This window comes from Accipiter gentilis, chromosome 19 (assembly GCF_929443795.1).
Source record: "Accipiter gentilis chromosome 19, bAccGen1.1, whole genome shotgun sequence".
NCBI lineage: Eukaryota > Metazoa > Chordata > Aves > Accipitriformes > Accipitridae > Astur > Astur gentilis.
The window spans coordinates 10,107,389-10,121,765 of NC_064898.1; the positions used below are offsets into that span (position 1 = coordinate 10,107,389).

General features: G+C 47.2%; 1 protein-coding gene across 1 annotated transcript in view; it reads left to right on the forward strand.

The window, feature by feature from the left end:
• Nucleotides 1–4,468: 4,468 nt before the first annotated feature.
• EXPH5 (exophilin 5) overlaps nucleotides 4,469–14,377 on the forward strand; it is a 36,506-nt gene continuing 26,597 nt past the window's right edge. Inside the window, exon 1 of the mRNA XM_049823685.1 lies at nucleotides 4,469–4,598. Within this exon, the coding sequence (XP_049679642.1) occupies nucleotides 4,480–4,598 (119 nt within the window). The 5' untranslated portion in view covers nucleotides 4,469–4,479. The remainder of the gene's footprint in view (nucleotides 4,599–14,377) is intronic.

Below are 14,377 nucleotides of genomic sequence, written 5' to 3' on the forward strand. Positions count from 1 at the left end.
CAAAGGGGTGTCATGGAGTCATTGTCCAAAGCAGCACCAAATACACCAAGAGCAGCGTCACAAAGTGCAAGGGTCAGACTGCAGCCACATTTTCAGACATCTCTCTCATGACCACTTTTCTTTGCTGCCATGCAGTGCTAATATCCTTTTGGGATATCTCTCTTACATTTCTTCTGGTAGGCAAAAAACAGATCATATCTTGCCGTGATGCCCTTTTGCTGTTCTAAGTGATCAACAAGTCTATTTCAGCAGAAGCAATCCTGTACTAGAAAAAAATGAGGTGTTCATATAGACAATGTATGGAGCAGGAAGGCGTTAGGACGAGAGGCAGGAGCAGCAGCGAGCAGTACTTGTAAGGAGAGGAAATCCGCCACGTCGGTAGGGCAGAGTCTAAAAGCGGGGTAAGGGACCAGCCCACACTCAAGGGATTGGGAGGAAAAGAAAAGCAGGAGAATGAGAGACTCGGCGAGAGGAAGTACTTGAGGAAATTGTGAAAAGGAGCAGACTGCAGCCACACAGGCTGCAAGATGTGGCTTATGAACGTGGCGTACCTTGAAGATTGGCTTTCCCTGTGGGAGCAGGCCTACTGCCTGTGGCGGTTTCAGGGTGGACAGCAATGGCCTACACTCTGCAACCTGCTCCTGGCTCCCTCCTTGCCTCACAAGAGGCTGCGCAGCATGCAAACGGCTATAATAACACAATTAGCATTTGGATGTTGACGTCCAGGCAATCTTCAAAGGGTACCACTTCACAGTTAAAACACCTAAATGAAAAGTCCAAAACTCTTTTGAAATGGGAGCTGAGGGCCCAGTGACAGATCCTGGAGGATGCTCACTGCTCAGTAGAAATGTCTACCGGTGGCAGTGGGAACCTTGTACGGCAAGCCACCACATTGCCTGAAACTCAGCTGGACCTCTCGTTGTTAACTTAATACACAGAAATCAATAATGACTATTAGAGTAAACTGAGATATAAAGTATGGGCTTGTTAAACAGGGAGAGTCCCTGCTTTTGTTCTTACGAGTAGTATGATCAAACTACTTTTGACCTAGGTTAGTGTTAGAAATACTTATTTCAAACACAATAAGCAGATTTAATACATTTTAAATGAAAGACGCTTCATATTTATTCTTTGCCTTGCCATAAAGTCTTTTTCACATAGCGCAGGGAGTTAATTAAACTAGCCTTCACTAACCTGCGTGACAATTTACACAGTAATTAGTTCAACAGGAATAGACAAGACCTTACAGTTCTTCCAAGCCTCAAGGCTGACACGAGCCTCAAGGCCAATTGCTTACAAGATTCAGCCAACCCTCCCGCACATTCCCCTCAATTCCCTAGCTACAGATCAACTTTTAGAAACAGCCCCCCTGGCTTTCTGGAGTCCTACTTTTTGAAATCCTCCACTGAAAGTAAGTGGAGTTAACACCACGCATTAGTACAACAGTATTTGTGAAATGCAGGTTTTGAAAAATTTGCCCTATAATTAAGGTATGTGTGTCAGCATCCTCTTTAGTGGCATCGGCAATTAACATTACTAATAGACGTCTCATGTCTGCAGTCTCTCATATGCTACTTTGGCATATGTTTCAGGTTGCTAAACAGAAGAAATGCTACTTATTTACAAGAAAACACTTCTGTATCTTCCTGGAATAGCTGTTAGCTAAAAACCATGGAAAAAATTTAGAGCGTGTTATCCTCTTTTAGGTTTATGCAACAGAAATTAAAGCACATAAGGCACTAGAGACTCTAAGTACTGGAATACAGGCAGTGTATCCTTGCCATCATGATCCATATATGAAAAAGACATAAACTTTAAAGTGAGGTGGAGTAATGATGAGACATATGGAAAAGCGGTTATTTGTCACGAAATAAATTTCTGGTAAGACTCCATAAACAGTCATGATCCAACGCACATTTTGTAATGCTGATACAACATACCAAAGATGCTGTGTAAAATGAACATCTTCTTACCTTACAAGATGGCTATGCCCATATCTCTAAATATTCTGGATAAAAGCCACTGAAATAATAACTACTGTGATGTCTGGCAGCATCTCTCTAAAGCCAGTAGTGTATGTACTTGTCACTCTTCTAAGTAATTCCACCACATTGCACAGAATGAAAAACTTATTTGTTATTACCTGAAAGACCATACATTGCTCATATATTAAATAAAAGCCTTGTCCCTGGTCCCCTCAACACTGAAAGAATGCTAACATACATTTTGTTGATTAAAAAAAAAACAAAGCCAATTAATCAGATTGCTAGAAACAAAGAAAAAGCATGACAAACTTAGAAATACGATTCCACTCTTGACTTACATGCAGGATAAATACAATTATAGATAAAGTCACCAAATTTATCGGGGAACGTCACCCTTTCTTTGTAAGGCCTGTAGTACAAAACTTCCTTTGCAAACTCGTAAGAACACATGCATCCTTCCTATGTATTCTGTATGTACACATTTATTTTTTATCATAGAATGGTTTGGGTTGGAAAGGACATATAAAGGTCATCTAGTCCAACCCCTTGCAATGAGCAAGGATAGATCAGGATCAGGTTGCTCAGAGCCCCATCCAACTTGACCTTAGATGTTTGCAACAAGAAGTTAAAAACTACAACCTCACCAACAATATAAAACATTGTTTTTAAGGCAAGAGTGGGCATTAATGAGGTATTGTGGGGAGCTTTTAAGCACAAGTGGGCATTGATGAGGATTATTGCAATGGATGTACAGAAAAAATGTTATCGCATCCCCCCTCAGCTCTGGGAGCAGAGCAGTGTGATGCAGAAGCACCATGAGCAATTGCTTCCAGTATCCTGCAGGTGCCAGGCAGAAAGGGAGAGTGATGTCTAATCCACTGCCTGGGAGAGTCCCAGGGAGAACTCCATATGCTCAGCTTCTGCTGGTAAAACAGTCACTCCACTATGCTCAGTGCAACAGAATGGGGAGGACAGGACGTTTACCCTTAGAGAAAAGTTCTGTAAGTTCCTAATGCACCAGTGATGGCTGTGGCTTTTGCACCTTTAGAAACAACAACACTTGGACTTTACCCACAAGCATCTCCTATACCCTATTAAAAACTGACCATGTCTTTTCTCTGTGGGAGACACCTCCCCTTGACATCTTCTAGACACCATAGTTCTTCATAGATTTCACTACATTTTCATCAGCTGTCTCATAGCCTTGGGGTTTTTTTTGGTCACCAGGAATCGGGTAAGTTCCTTTTTGGGCCAGACGAGTGATGCCAGAAGCTACATCACAAGAACGAGGCTCCTGCATCCTGTTATTCCTGCTGCGCTCTAAGGTCCTTATTTCCACTTGCACCACACGACTTCCTAGTGGGGAAGCATTCTTCCGTGGCCCCACGTCGGCCTGCTGCGGGGTGGGAAGGCGGCTGTGTGCTGCTCGGCTCCGCTCCTGCTGCACACCTCCATGCTGACTTCTCCACTGCCTCACTTTTCCCTAACAAAAATTGGGGTTTATTTTCTTTCACCATACAGCTGTGCTCCCATCTGCAGTTCAGTCCTGAATAAAGACCTTCTTTGATAGAAAAATTTCAAAGGACATTTTACTAACTCTTCAACTAGGACAGTGTACTAGATAGACACGTACTTTGGAGAGAGACACCTGTTTGTGCTGCTCCCACCAGCACCCAGCCTTTAGAGCCGTCAGAACGAATTTACTTCTGAGATGCGGTTGTAACGCCCGGGTCAAAAACTTCTGTTCTCTACTATTTCTTCGGGAAAACCTTAAAGAAGAGTCAGTATGAAACACTGCCCCGTTCTTCCGCCGTGGAAAAGCTCCCGCTTTGCCTCCACTCCGCAAGACTGCAGGCATGTCCTTCCGCAGGGGCGGGAGGCTGCGGGCGCCGCGGGCGGCCGAGGGGCCGAGCGGCGCCCTGGCGGAGCGGCGGGGCCGCGCTGCTCCGGTGCCGCCGAGAGCGGCTCGGCGGCGGCCCCGCCCCGCGGCCGCACAAGAGCCGCCGGCGCCGCCGCGGGGCCCGAGGCGGGCGGCGCCAGGCGGCCAGAGGCGCGGCGTGGCTGCGCGGCGTGGCTGCCCGGCGGGAACCGCGCCGTGACCGTCGCCGCCGCCGCCGCGGGGGGACCCGCACCGTCCCTCAGAGGTCCCCCTGAGCGGGCGTGCGCTCCGCCTGGCAGCGCCAGGGTAAACACCGCGCCAAGCGTTCAGCGCAAACACCTGACTCAGGCGGCGGGGCGCAGGCACAGGGCGAGCCCCGGCCCGGCCCGGCCTCCCGCCCCGCCCCGCCGCCCTCGCCCCGGACGGTGCTGCCCAGCGCGCTCCGGGGCGGTGCGCTGCCGTCCGGGGCGGCGGCTCCGGCTCCGGCTCCCGCCGTCCAGAGGGAAGCGCGTCCCGCGGGTGCCGGCGTGCGCGGTCCTCCCGGGGCTCGGCCATGCTGCTGTCGCTGCAGGCTCCGAGGGGGTCAGTGCTGCCCGCCCCGAGATAAGCCAAGCCATGACCGCAGCGCCTCGGGGGCCGGATCTCAGTTTTTTAAAGGAGGAGGAAGCCAGGGCCATTTTTCAGGTGCTGCAGAGGGACTCGGAGCTCCGGCGGGCTGAGAAGGACCGAGTCAGGTACCAGGCTCGACCCCCGCCGTCGCTGCCCACCGCACCCGCGCGGGGGCGGACGGCGCGGAGCCGGGCGGAGGGGCAGCGGAGGGGCCCGCGGCTGCTTCGCCTCGCTGAGGAGAGCGGGAAGAGGGCCGCCCCGCCGGGAAGGGTGTGCGCCGGCCGGGGCGCCGCGGCGGGGCAGGGAGGGACGGGGTCGCTGCGCGGAAGGCTGTGGTCCCGCCGGGGGGAGCGGGAGGGCCGGCCGCCAGCGCCGGCTGCTGCGGGGCCGCCGGAGCCGCCCGTCCCGGGCATCTGCAGCATCGGGACGTTTGGGAAACGTGCTGTGACGGAGACGGCTCTGAGTCACGGCTGCTGCTCCCCGTGGCTCCTCTCCTTCCCCGAGGAGGAGGAGAGGGCCACTGCTGTCTCCCGCGGTGTCGCTGGCAGGGGGCGTAGCCTAAATCAGCACTGGTACCTGGGGAGACAACGGTGCCGGGGAAGGTTTGCGGGACCTTGCGGGGAGACTCGGCGGCTCTCGGGCCGCTTTTGGAAACCAAGCCAGGCACTCGCCTGGCTGAAAGGTTGTTCGCAAGACCCTTTCAAGTGACTGAGCTGAACTCCCTCTGCATTCAGGTACGCAAGTCGTCCTGCGGTACGTGCATCTTATACGAGCCGTATGAAGAAACAGAACAGCCTCGACCTTGTTTCTAGCTTGTACCTCCCCCGGGTGCAATGACCAAAGCTATTTGTATTGATAGTGAAAGCAAAGGTCAAGGAGTTAATAAAAACTATGCTGGAAGATGAGCCGTTTATTATTAAAGGTTATTGATTCTTCCTCCAGATGAGACTTGAGGTAGCTTGTGGGCAGTTTGCAAGTGAGAGGCAGTGTCCTCTCAGATTCGCAAGTGGGCACCTTTCACAAGTAATGCTTCTGTGTAAGATGTAGAAGGAATGTTAATGAATAACATTTCTGTCAAGTGGATTGTTGCACTGTGTATTTTTTATTTCAGTCAAGTGGATTTTATGATCGGCATGATTAAGCATTATGTGTCAACACTGACTTGCATCTAAAACAGCATGTGAACCTGGACTGAGTTAAGTGTGACGATTTCTTTCTTCCATAATTTGGCATTACCTTTCTTTCTTTCTTTGATTAATTTCTGTTCCATGTGTCCCATTATGACCCAAAAAAGGAGGAATATTTTGCTGGATATGGAGAATTACATGGCTGGATGGTTTTAAGTTTAAAACTCTGGGTGAGACTGAAGCTGGAGCAAATGCAGGGAGGCTTCCAGTGCTGTGGAGAGGCTTGTGAAGTAATAGCCTGCTCTTGAACTCAAGGCTTCCACCTGCCCCCAAATTTGTATTTGTTTCTCTGTGTACTTAGGACTTTGTCAATAGAAAGTGGTCTCTCTCTTTTTGCAAAAGCTGTCAAAATAAACATGGCATAAGAGGGCATTTCTGGTGATGCTTTGCTGAGATAGAGTCTACTTTAAATCTCAGCTGAAGAGGCATTCAGAAGTTGAGCAGAAGATAGGTGAAGTGTGTATGATCAAAGCACCATACTGAAATCTGGGTTAAACGCTGGATCTCTCAAAGGCTTTGTATGTGTCCTTGGGCAAGTTTCTTAATCTCTCTTGGGCCTAATAAGAGTACTTTCTTTCTCACTCCGCTTGTCTACCTGGTCTTATTTAGACTGTAAGCTCTTCAGGCCAGGGGATTCCCATCAGAAGAAGATGGGTTCCAGTCTGTGTGGTGTTGCCCTGTGCTACTATAATCTAAATAACATCAGTGATCACCCTGGAGGGCCAAATCCTGCAGTTCCTATATGACTACAGTGAGCTTCAGAGGCTCTAAACAAAATTGCATTTGCTCCTCTTGGTCCCGGATACCTGCCCCCTTGGCTCTATGTCATTCTTGTTACTATTATTTTGATAATTAACTTTGTACACATTTTTTTCAGTTCAGAAGTTTTAAAATAATGCTTGAGCACTGTGGCAGCCCACTCCTGGGATGCTTTCAAAGTGTGATTTTGAAGTATGCTGTCAAACAAATGAGGCATATAGGAGATGCTGTGGAACGGAAGGAGAGGTTTCATCAATACTGCTGTTTTCCATGAAGTCACTGAAGTCAGTTGTCCCCCGAACTGCTCTTAAGCGTGGGTTTAGAAAGAGCTAGTTGGAGCTGGGCAGGGCCAGGGAGCAAGTCAATAATAACCAGTGGGCTCACTGGTCAAGTTTGTTCAGTGACCATCTTTATTTACAATATAGCATGTCCCTGTATAGACCAATCTAGACTGGATTGACAGAGGGAATGAAGCATTTGCTGGCAGACCACAAGTCAGGTTCTAATGACTGCGCTGATCTTGCCCATGCTGTTTGATGTCATATAAGCAAGCACATAGCTGCAGATCTCTTGGAAGATCAATGAAAAACTGAAATCCGTTCCCAGATACAGCTCTGGAATAAAAAAAGCAGGAATGGGCTTTTCTCTCTTTACAAGCTGCATTTGTTATATAAAAAAAGTTAACACCACTTAATTTTGAAAGACAAAATCAGAAGTAAGATCAAAAGATAAATCCTTACATCCTTATGGCTTACGGTGTCCAACAAATGACAACCATGGTTCAGAGGTTGATGTTTGTGATTTTCACATAAACACAAATGTACTGCAGTGCAGGATGAAATACTGACCTCCTCAAATTCCTCCTCAAGCACATAGAGCTCTCAGCTATGTAACCGTAATTGTTTCCAGACAAATTTTTTTTTTTTCTTTTCTTGTTGCTTACTTACACTGGAAACTTGATAGAACTGCTGGATCTCTCTTCACCCAGACAGCCCACACCTTCATGAAATCAAACACATACTGGGGGCATTCTCTGGGAAAAGGTTAGTTGCTTTATACAACCCCTCTCCATCTCCCTTTCTCTCTGTAGCCTTTGTGTGGAGCAGGAATGTGTGACTTATGTGGTCAATTGTGCACATTTGTGTAGCAGTGGGCCTCACTTTGTGCTGTCCCTCCCTGCTCCTCCTGATGCCCCAGCACATCCTCTGGGTACCATCGGCCCTTTCTCAGCTCCCGTGGCAGGCTTCGCACTTCTAAGCCTGGTTTGGAAGACTTCGCAGTATTGCTTTCCCTTTTGTGCAGAAATGAACTGTGTGACCTGTTGGACCTTTATTTGTTCTTGCTGCTGGTGGGGAGCTGAGCTCCTGATGTGCCCTGGGCTGCTGGTTCCCCAGACTGCATTTTTTTTTTGCATGTTTTCTCCTTTCCAGTGCCCTCTCGTGGCTCCTCTCAGCAGTACCTTTGAACACCAACAGCAAAATAGCCATACCCTGACTCCTCCCACGAAACAGGTTCAGAGAAGCAGCAACAGTCAGCTTTGGTGTAACTCACGTGACTGTTCACTGCTATATCCACTGAAAATAATTTAGAAACTTAGTAATCACATACTTCATAATTTAAAAGAAGAATTACATATTAGTTTTGGACTTGGGTAACACCCAGCTTCAGTATTCTTTGTTGTTCCATCAAATCCAGTCTTACTCATAATAGCAACTTGGAAAAAACTTCATTTATCATAAGCATTAATGTGGGAGAAAATATGGAATATAGGGTCTGTATATCAATGTACATGCATTCTTCTATAATAATAATTGCGATGTTAAGATAGAAGTCCAGCTCAAGTCACAAAATGCTACTTTAGTAAGCCTGGTTAATGAAACGGATGATTTTGCAGATGCTTGTGAAAGAAGGTTCCTTCTCCCAAATATTTCAATCACAGTTAGATGCCCAGGAGGAGATAGGGAGGAATCTGGCATGTTCAGAGGGCAGTGTCACATTCAGATGTCTCCCTAACAATTCAGCTTCCATAAGGACACAGTGAATGCTTGCTGTAGGCACAGTTATTAATACCACAAGTCAACTTTCCATATGTAATGAAATAGGCCTGAAAATCATAACATAAAAACATTTCGGGTCTTATTCAACTTCTGGTTTCAAGGCTTCAGGGTGCACCCAGCTCATCTTCTCAAGCTTTGTTCTGCAGCTGCTGGGGACAGAAATTAAAAAAGAATTGACAGCTGATATTTGCATGCACAGCCCCGGGTCCCAAAAGTTTAACAAACCTGTAGGTGCTTCTCTTTTCTGTCCTTTCTCCAAGAAGCTGATGGGCAGGGTGACAAGGGAGGCTGGCTGCTTCCTGTCTCTTCAGGATGGCCCTTCAGAGCCTGGCAGGTAGCAGAGGGACTGGCAGTCCCTGTAGGAAGGCTCAGCAGCAATGGGGTATGAAGCTGTGGGATACAGAGGTGGAGCTGATGCCTTTTATCTCCGAGGCAGCTCCTCCCTCTGCAGAGTGTGGAGAGGCGGACAGTGCCCAAGCAGGTGTCTTTCCAGTCTGCTTTGGGGCTCTGATGCCTCAGACTGGCCGAGCACAGGGTGCAGAGATGCACCTCCACCGCTGAACAGCACTGGGGCCCAGAGAAGGCAGCTGAGACGAGAGGAGCCAGGAGACATGGAGCCAGCTACTTAAAAGAGGCAGCAGGTAGGGGGTTGTGGCATGGGAACAAGTAGCTGGTACATTTGCACGTTGTCCAAAAAATGAACAGTTGGGAGATACAGCAGAAGAGCTACAGATAAATAGAGAATGTATTTAAAAGGGCAGAAGAGCTCTGAATCCTTTAATTATTAACTTTATTTAGGACATTTGTCTCTTTATATAATGCTCCTATTATGACTACATACAATAGCCTTGTGACATTTTAGTTTATTAATCCTCGAGAAAAAGGGGGGTACTGTTATCTTCACTTTCAAATGAGACACTGAAAATAACTGAGAGACTGAGCCACTGAACAGGGAAATGAACCTACCTCCCTGACTAGCAGTTTACCTGCTAGATCATGTTTCAAGAAGCAGCTATGCCTGTATTGTGTAAGGAATTCTTTCTCTTTTCAGTAGGAAGAATGGAAAAAATTTAATTACCAGCTCTAGAACGTATCTTAGGCATCAGCCACTGTCTATGAATAGGAACTGAAAAAAAGAGGAAAGGGAATTGGAGCTTTTGGGAGACAAGAGCACTCATTCCATTCGCTTTAATTTGTTTTGCTTATTTCCACGTTGGTTAATGCTTTTGCTTTTTTTATTTAGTAGATTTATTCTTGCAGATCTATGACAATGAGAATAAATGGCAGCAAAGCAGAGTTTTGTTTTAATTTATCCTCAAATATAAAGATGAAAAGCAAAATAAATTAATTGGGAGGTACAGTCAGCACCACTCACTGCTCTTCTCTTGGTGACCCATTAACAGCATATGATTCTCATGGGAAAGATGAATCCCCTCCTTTGTTCTAGACAGTCTCTACAACAAATCATTTTGACGTAGTTACTTGTTACAGGAACACAACTGTTCTTACTGCCTTACGGCAGATCATTTACTGAGTTCATTGTCTGTTGCAAGTAATTCCTTATTGTATTCTCCTGACTGACATTTGCTCTCACAGGTCTGGTATAGAAGGTGGGAATAAAACACTGCGTGGGGAATGTATTTTTTCACCTTTTTCCATTGTCATAACCGTGGAAGGCATTTGTTGCAGAGGTGCAGACATACTCAGCACCCTCTTGGTGCTTCAATTCTTTTGTCTTGCTTACAGTTTGAGGGGTCTGACATTGTAGCCTTTATTTTGGCTTGGTAGTCCTGTTGACCCTCTTGCAGCCTCTCAGAGACTAAGAATAACTTCTTGGATGTTAGAGATTTAGATTAGGGGCCCGACTCCTTATAAATACAAAGAATTTTTAGAATCAACCCCAAAATACCCATAAGCTGCATGGGTGAGGTGAGCAGGCAGGATACCAGGACAGCACCACTTGGGTATATTGTTCCAGTGGAGCTCCATCCCTGAACAAAGCATTAATAAAGAAATTCTTTCACAAGATATACTCTGCCCGGGATGTTTCAGGGCACAAGTGCTCTATTGTGTCTTGTTTGTGGAGGAGATACTATTATTGTTTACTGCTGATACTGTGCCACTGGCATGTTTAGTGGTTTGTAAACACTTATGAAAACAGGTCCTTGAAGCCCTGAAGCGCTAATATGCTAAGGAAGTGTAAATAGAAGCAAAAATGGCAGGGAAGACTGTGATTAAAAAACTTTACTCAGTTTGGTAAACAATTACTGTCATAAATAATCCCACTTTGGGACTCCCCTTGTTCAAGTGGGTGTACTGTAACCAAAGGTAATTAGTTAAGTTGCATATCAAGTTTTTTTCCTCATTGCCAGTTTTTAATAATCCTATATTGGCGGGGGGGGGGGGGGGGGGGCGGTTATGTAGAGTCAAGGACTGGGGCTTCACGTGAGCTTGAGGAAGAACAGATGGTAACAGCCGAGGGCAGGTGGGCACAGCGTGTGCCATTTTCTGTTTTGGCTAAAAAGCCCTGTGCATCTAGGCTAACTAAACCAAAGTCCGTGGTGTAACTCCAGTTTTACATCTACAGAGCAGGGTCCAGACCAGCATTGCTGCCAGCTCATTGGTCTTTGTCTTTTCATAGTAAACCAATTTCAGTGTTAACGAAAGGTCAGTCCTTTCCTCCAAAGCTTTGCACTTCTTTGTGTTTGAGAGGAGGGGGTTTTCTGCCGTGTGTGTGGCAGTAGATTGCGACCCAGAAGCACCTTTTGAGGTGTGTTATGTTTGGAAGAGCCTGTCTAGTAGTGCACTGAATGTATTTGTTCTTTCTTCGTGTTCTTGGGGCCACGGGGGCTCCCCACGGGGCTGGCAGGGCAGGGCCTCGCCACCAGGGCCTGTGCCATCATCCCACCGCCCCAGCGAGACAGATGGGGGTGGCCCCAGCCCGATCAACCATGGTGGCACAGTAGGGCTGAGGCCAGGCCCTTGGGGTTTAGTCCGGGTCAGGATCAGGCCCAGTGAGGGTAACCAGGTCCACCACAGCCCAGTGATCACGGGGCAGGGTCATGGTGATGATGCAGGGCCAAGGTCAAGCCCTGAAGTCACGTCAGGGTCAGGCCTGGTGACAGTGACCAGGGTCAGTCATGGCCCCATGATGGCTGGGCAGGCCAGGGGTGTGGTGGCCAGGCTGAGGCCAGGTGGGGACGTCAGCCTGGGGGTCAAGGCCCGGATCAGTGTGGCAGTGGCTGTGCACAGGCAGAGCTGGGGATGCATCTGGGGCTGTAGCTGAGGCAAGGCCCAGTGAGACAGCCTCCGTTTAAAAGCAGCTCCCAGGGGAAGGAGAGATGGCCCTTGCTGAGGCTTCTGGCTGTCTTCAGGACAGGTTTCTCTAAGGCCACCAGCTCTGCTCTTCCCAAGCTGGCCCTGGGCCCGGGCAGCCAAACCCACGGGAGTGGGAGGGACATGCTCAGGGCGTTTTCCCCCATGCTCATTCAAACACAGGCCTTGTGCCAGGACTCAAACTAATGTTTGCATTTTCAAGTGACAAAATACTGTAAAAATGAAAGTCATAATGATTATTATTGTCATTATTATCTAGCCCACTTTCTGATGTCACTAGGGCTGCCAAAAAGAAGATACTTGTTGAAACTGATGAGATTTAAGCCAAGGCTAACTGTTAAGCCCATGGGTAGATATTTTCTAAGTCTAAGCCTAAAGGCACAAGTAGAATTAATTGAGCTTTGTCTATGTGGATAAATTGACCAGGCTTCAAGAATAAATAGGTCAGGCACAGCAGTACAAGCTAACATTAGCTACTGAGTAGACAGTCAATATGGGGAGTTATTCTGGAATAACTGCTAATGCAGAACACCCCGATTTTGTTAGTTTTTCTATGGACTTGTGACCCAGTTAAGGGTCACCTTGTAGGAAGTCTCTGCACTTTCCAGATTTGACCTTTCCAATAGTAATGTCTCTATGTTCTCAACACCCTCTGTCTCCTCCACAATTCAAGTGCAGAAGTTAAAATAATAATTGACATTAGTGGGAATAGGAAATGGCCATCAGGTGGAAGAAGACAGCTTCCCATACTAAGCAAGCAAAGAGTCATGGAGTTCATGGAGAAGAGAACTGTCTGAAATGCTGAAAGCATCAGCAAGGTATGGTCACTCTCACTTTAGCTCAGCTTTCTTATATATGTCTATTAAAAGTTGTTTGTAGTGCCAGTGACATGTGGTAGAGTTACTGGGTCTCAGGAAGGTAATGCCAGTGAAGTGTAACATGCACTGTCTGTGATTGCTGTAAGGAAAGGAATTAATATCAGTCTGCAGTGAGCAGCCTTGGAAGGACCCCAGAAACATTTTCAGGTGCTATCAGCTTCTACACACTGTCTGTGTCCCAACACTTTCAAGTCCTTGCACATATTTCAGAAATATTAAATGGGTTATGCCAAGAAGTCAAAAAAAGTGTTACACAGGAACATACCTGATGCATGTTCAGAGTGGCTGGATGTCTCCCCCAGTACTGGCATAGCTGTGCTCCAGTGGTGTGTTCATGTTACGTGTGCCTTGTAATCCTCTCAAAGACTGCAGCACATGCTTTCTGTGTTGAAACCTGAGGCACTGTAGTTTTACTGGGCATGATCCCTGAGGTACTTCAGGTTCTTGGGTCCGTCTAGACATGCAGCAATTGCACCTCCTGTAGATGTGGCTCTTGCAGAGACCTGGCTAAGAGCTGAGAGCAAGGCTTGTTGGCCTGTATGTCAAGACTTCAGCTGATGTTCATTGGTTTGTATCAGATACTGTTTTGACCGCATTTGAAAAATGTTGCATGCATCTGTCTCCTTTTCTTCTTTAAAATTTAGTTTTTGTTAGTGCTTTATGTATACAAAATTTAATCATCCTTTAAGACCTTTTTGCTCTCCGAATCTAGTTTTCAAATCAAATGGAGCTTGGCCCAATGGGGTTTTAAGCTTTGGGCACAGAGACCCCATTTTCTTCTGTGTTCCTAACTTTAACACAGGACTATATAGACTTAAGGACTGACCTGAGTTCAACCTTTCCTGTGCTTGTTTTAAACTGAAAAATTACTTAATTTCCCGGAGCTGACAGTCTGAAGAGTTTTATAACTTACATATTTCATGTGAGAAATGCATTAAAACAAGTAGGGAAAAATTGGGACATTTTGCTGAGGATTTGTGCATCTGAATATTCACATAAATTATAGAATCATAGAATGGTTTGGGTTGGAAAGCACCTTAAAGATCATCTAGTTCCAGGCCCCCTGCCATGGGCAGGGACACCTTCCACTAGACCAGGTTGCTCAAAGCCCCGTCCAACCTGGCCGTGGACACTTCCAGGGATGGGGCATCCCCAACTTCTCTGGGCAATGTGTTCCAGTGCCTCGCCACCCTCACAGTAAAGAATTTCTTCCTTACATCTAGTCTAAATCTACCCTCTTTCAGTTTCAAGCCATTACCATATCACTACATGCCCCTGTAAAATGTCCCTCTCTGGCTTTCTCATAGGCCTCCTTTAGGTACTGGAAGGCTGCTATAAGGTCTTCCTGGAGCCTTCTCTTCTCCAGGCTGAACAACCCCAACTCTCTCAGCCTGCCTTCATAGGAGAGGTGCCCCAGCCCTCTGATTGTCTTCATGGCCCTCCTCTGGACTCGCCTCAACAGGTCCATGTCCTTCTTAGGATGGGGCCCCCCCAGAGCTGAACACAGTACCGCACGTGGGGTCTCATGAGAGCAGAGTAGAGGGCGAGGATCACCTCCCTCGACCTGCTGGTTGCGCTTCTTTTGATGCAGCCCAGGATACAGCTGGCTTTCTGGGCTACAAGCACACATTGCCGGGTCATGTTGAGCTTCCTGTCAGCCAACACCGCTGAGTCCTTCTCCTCAGGG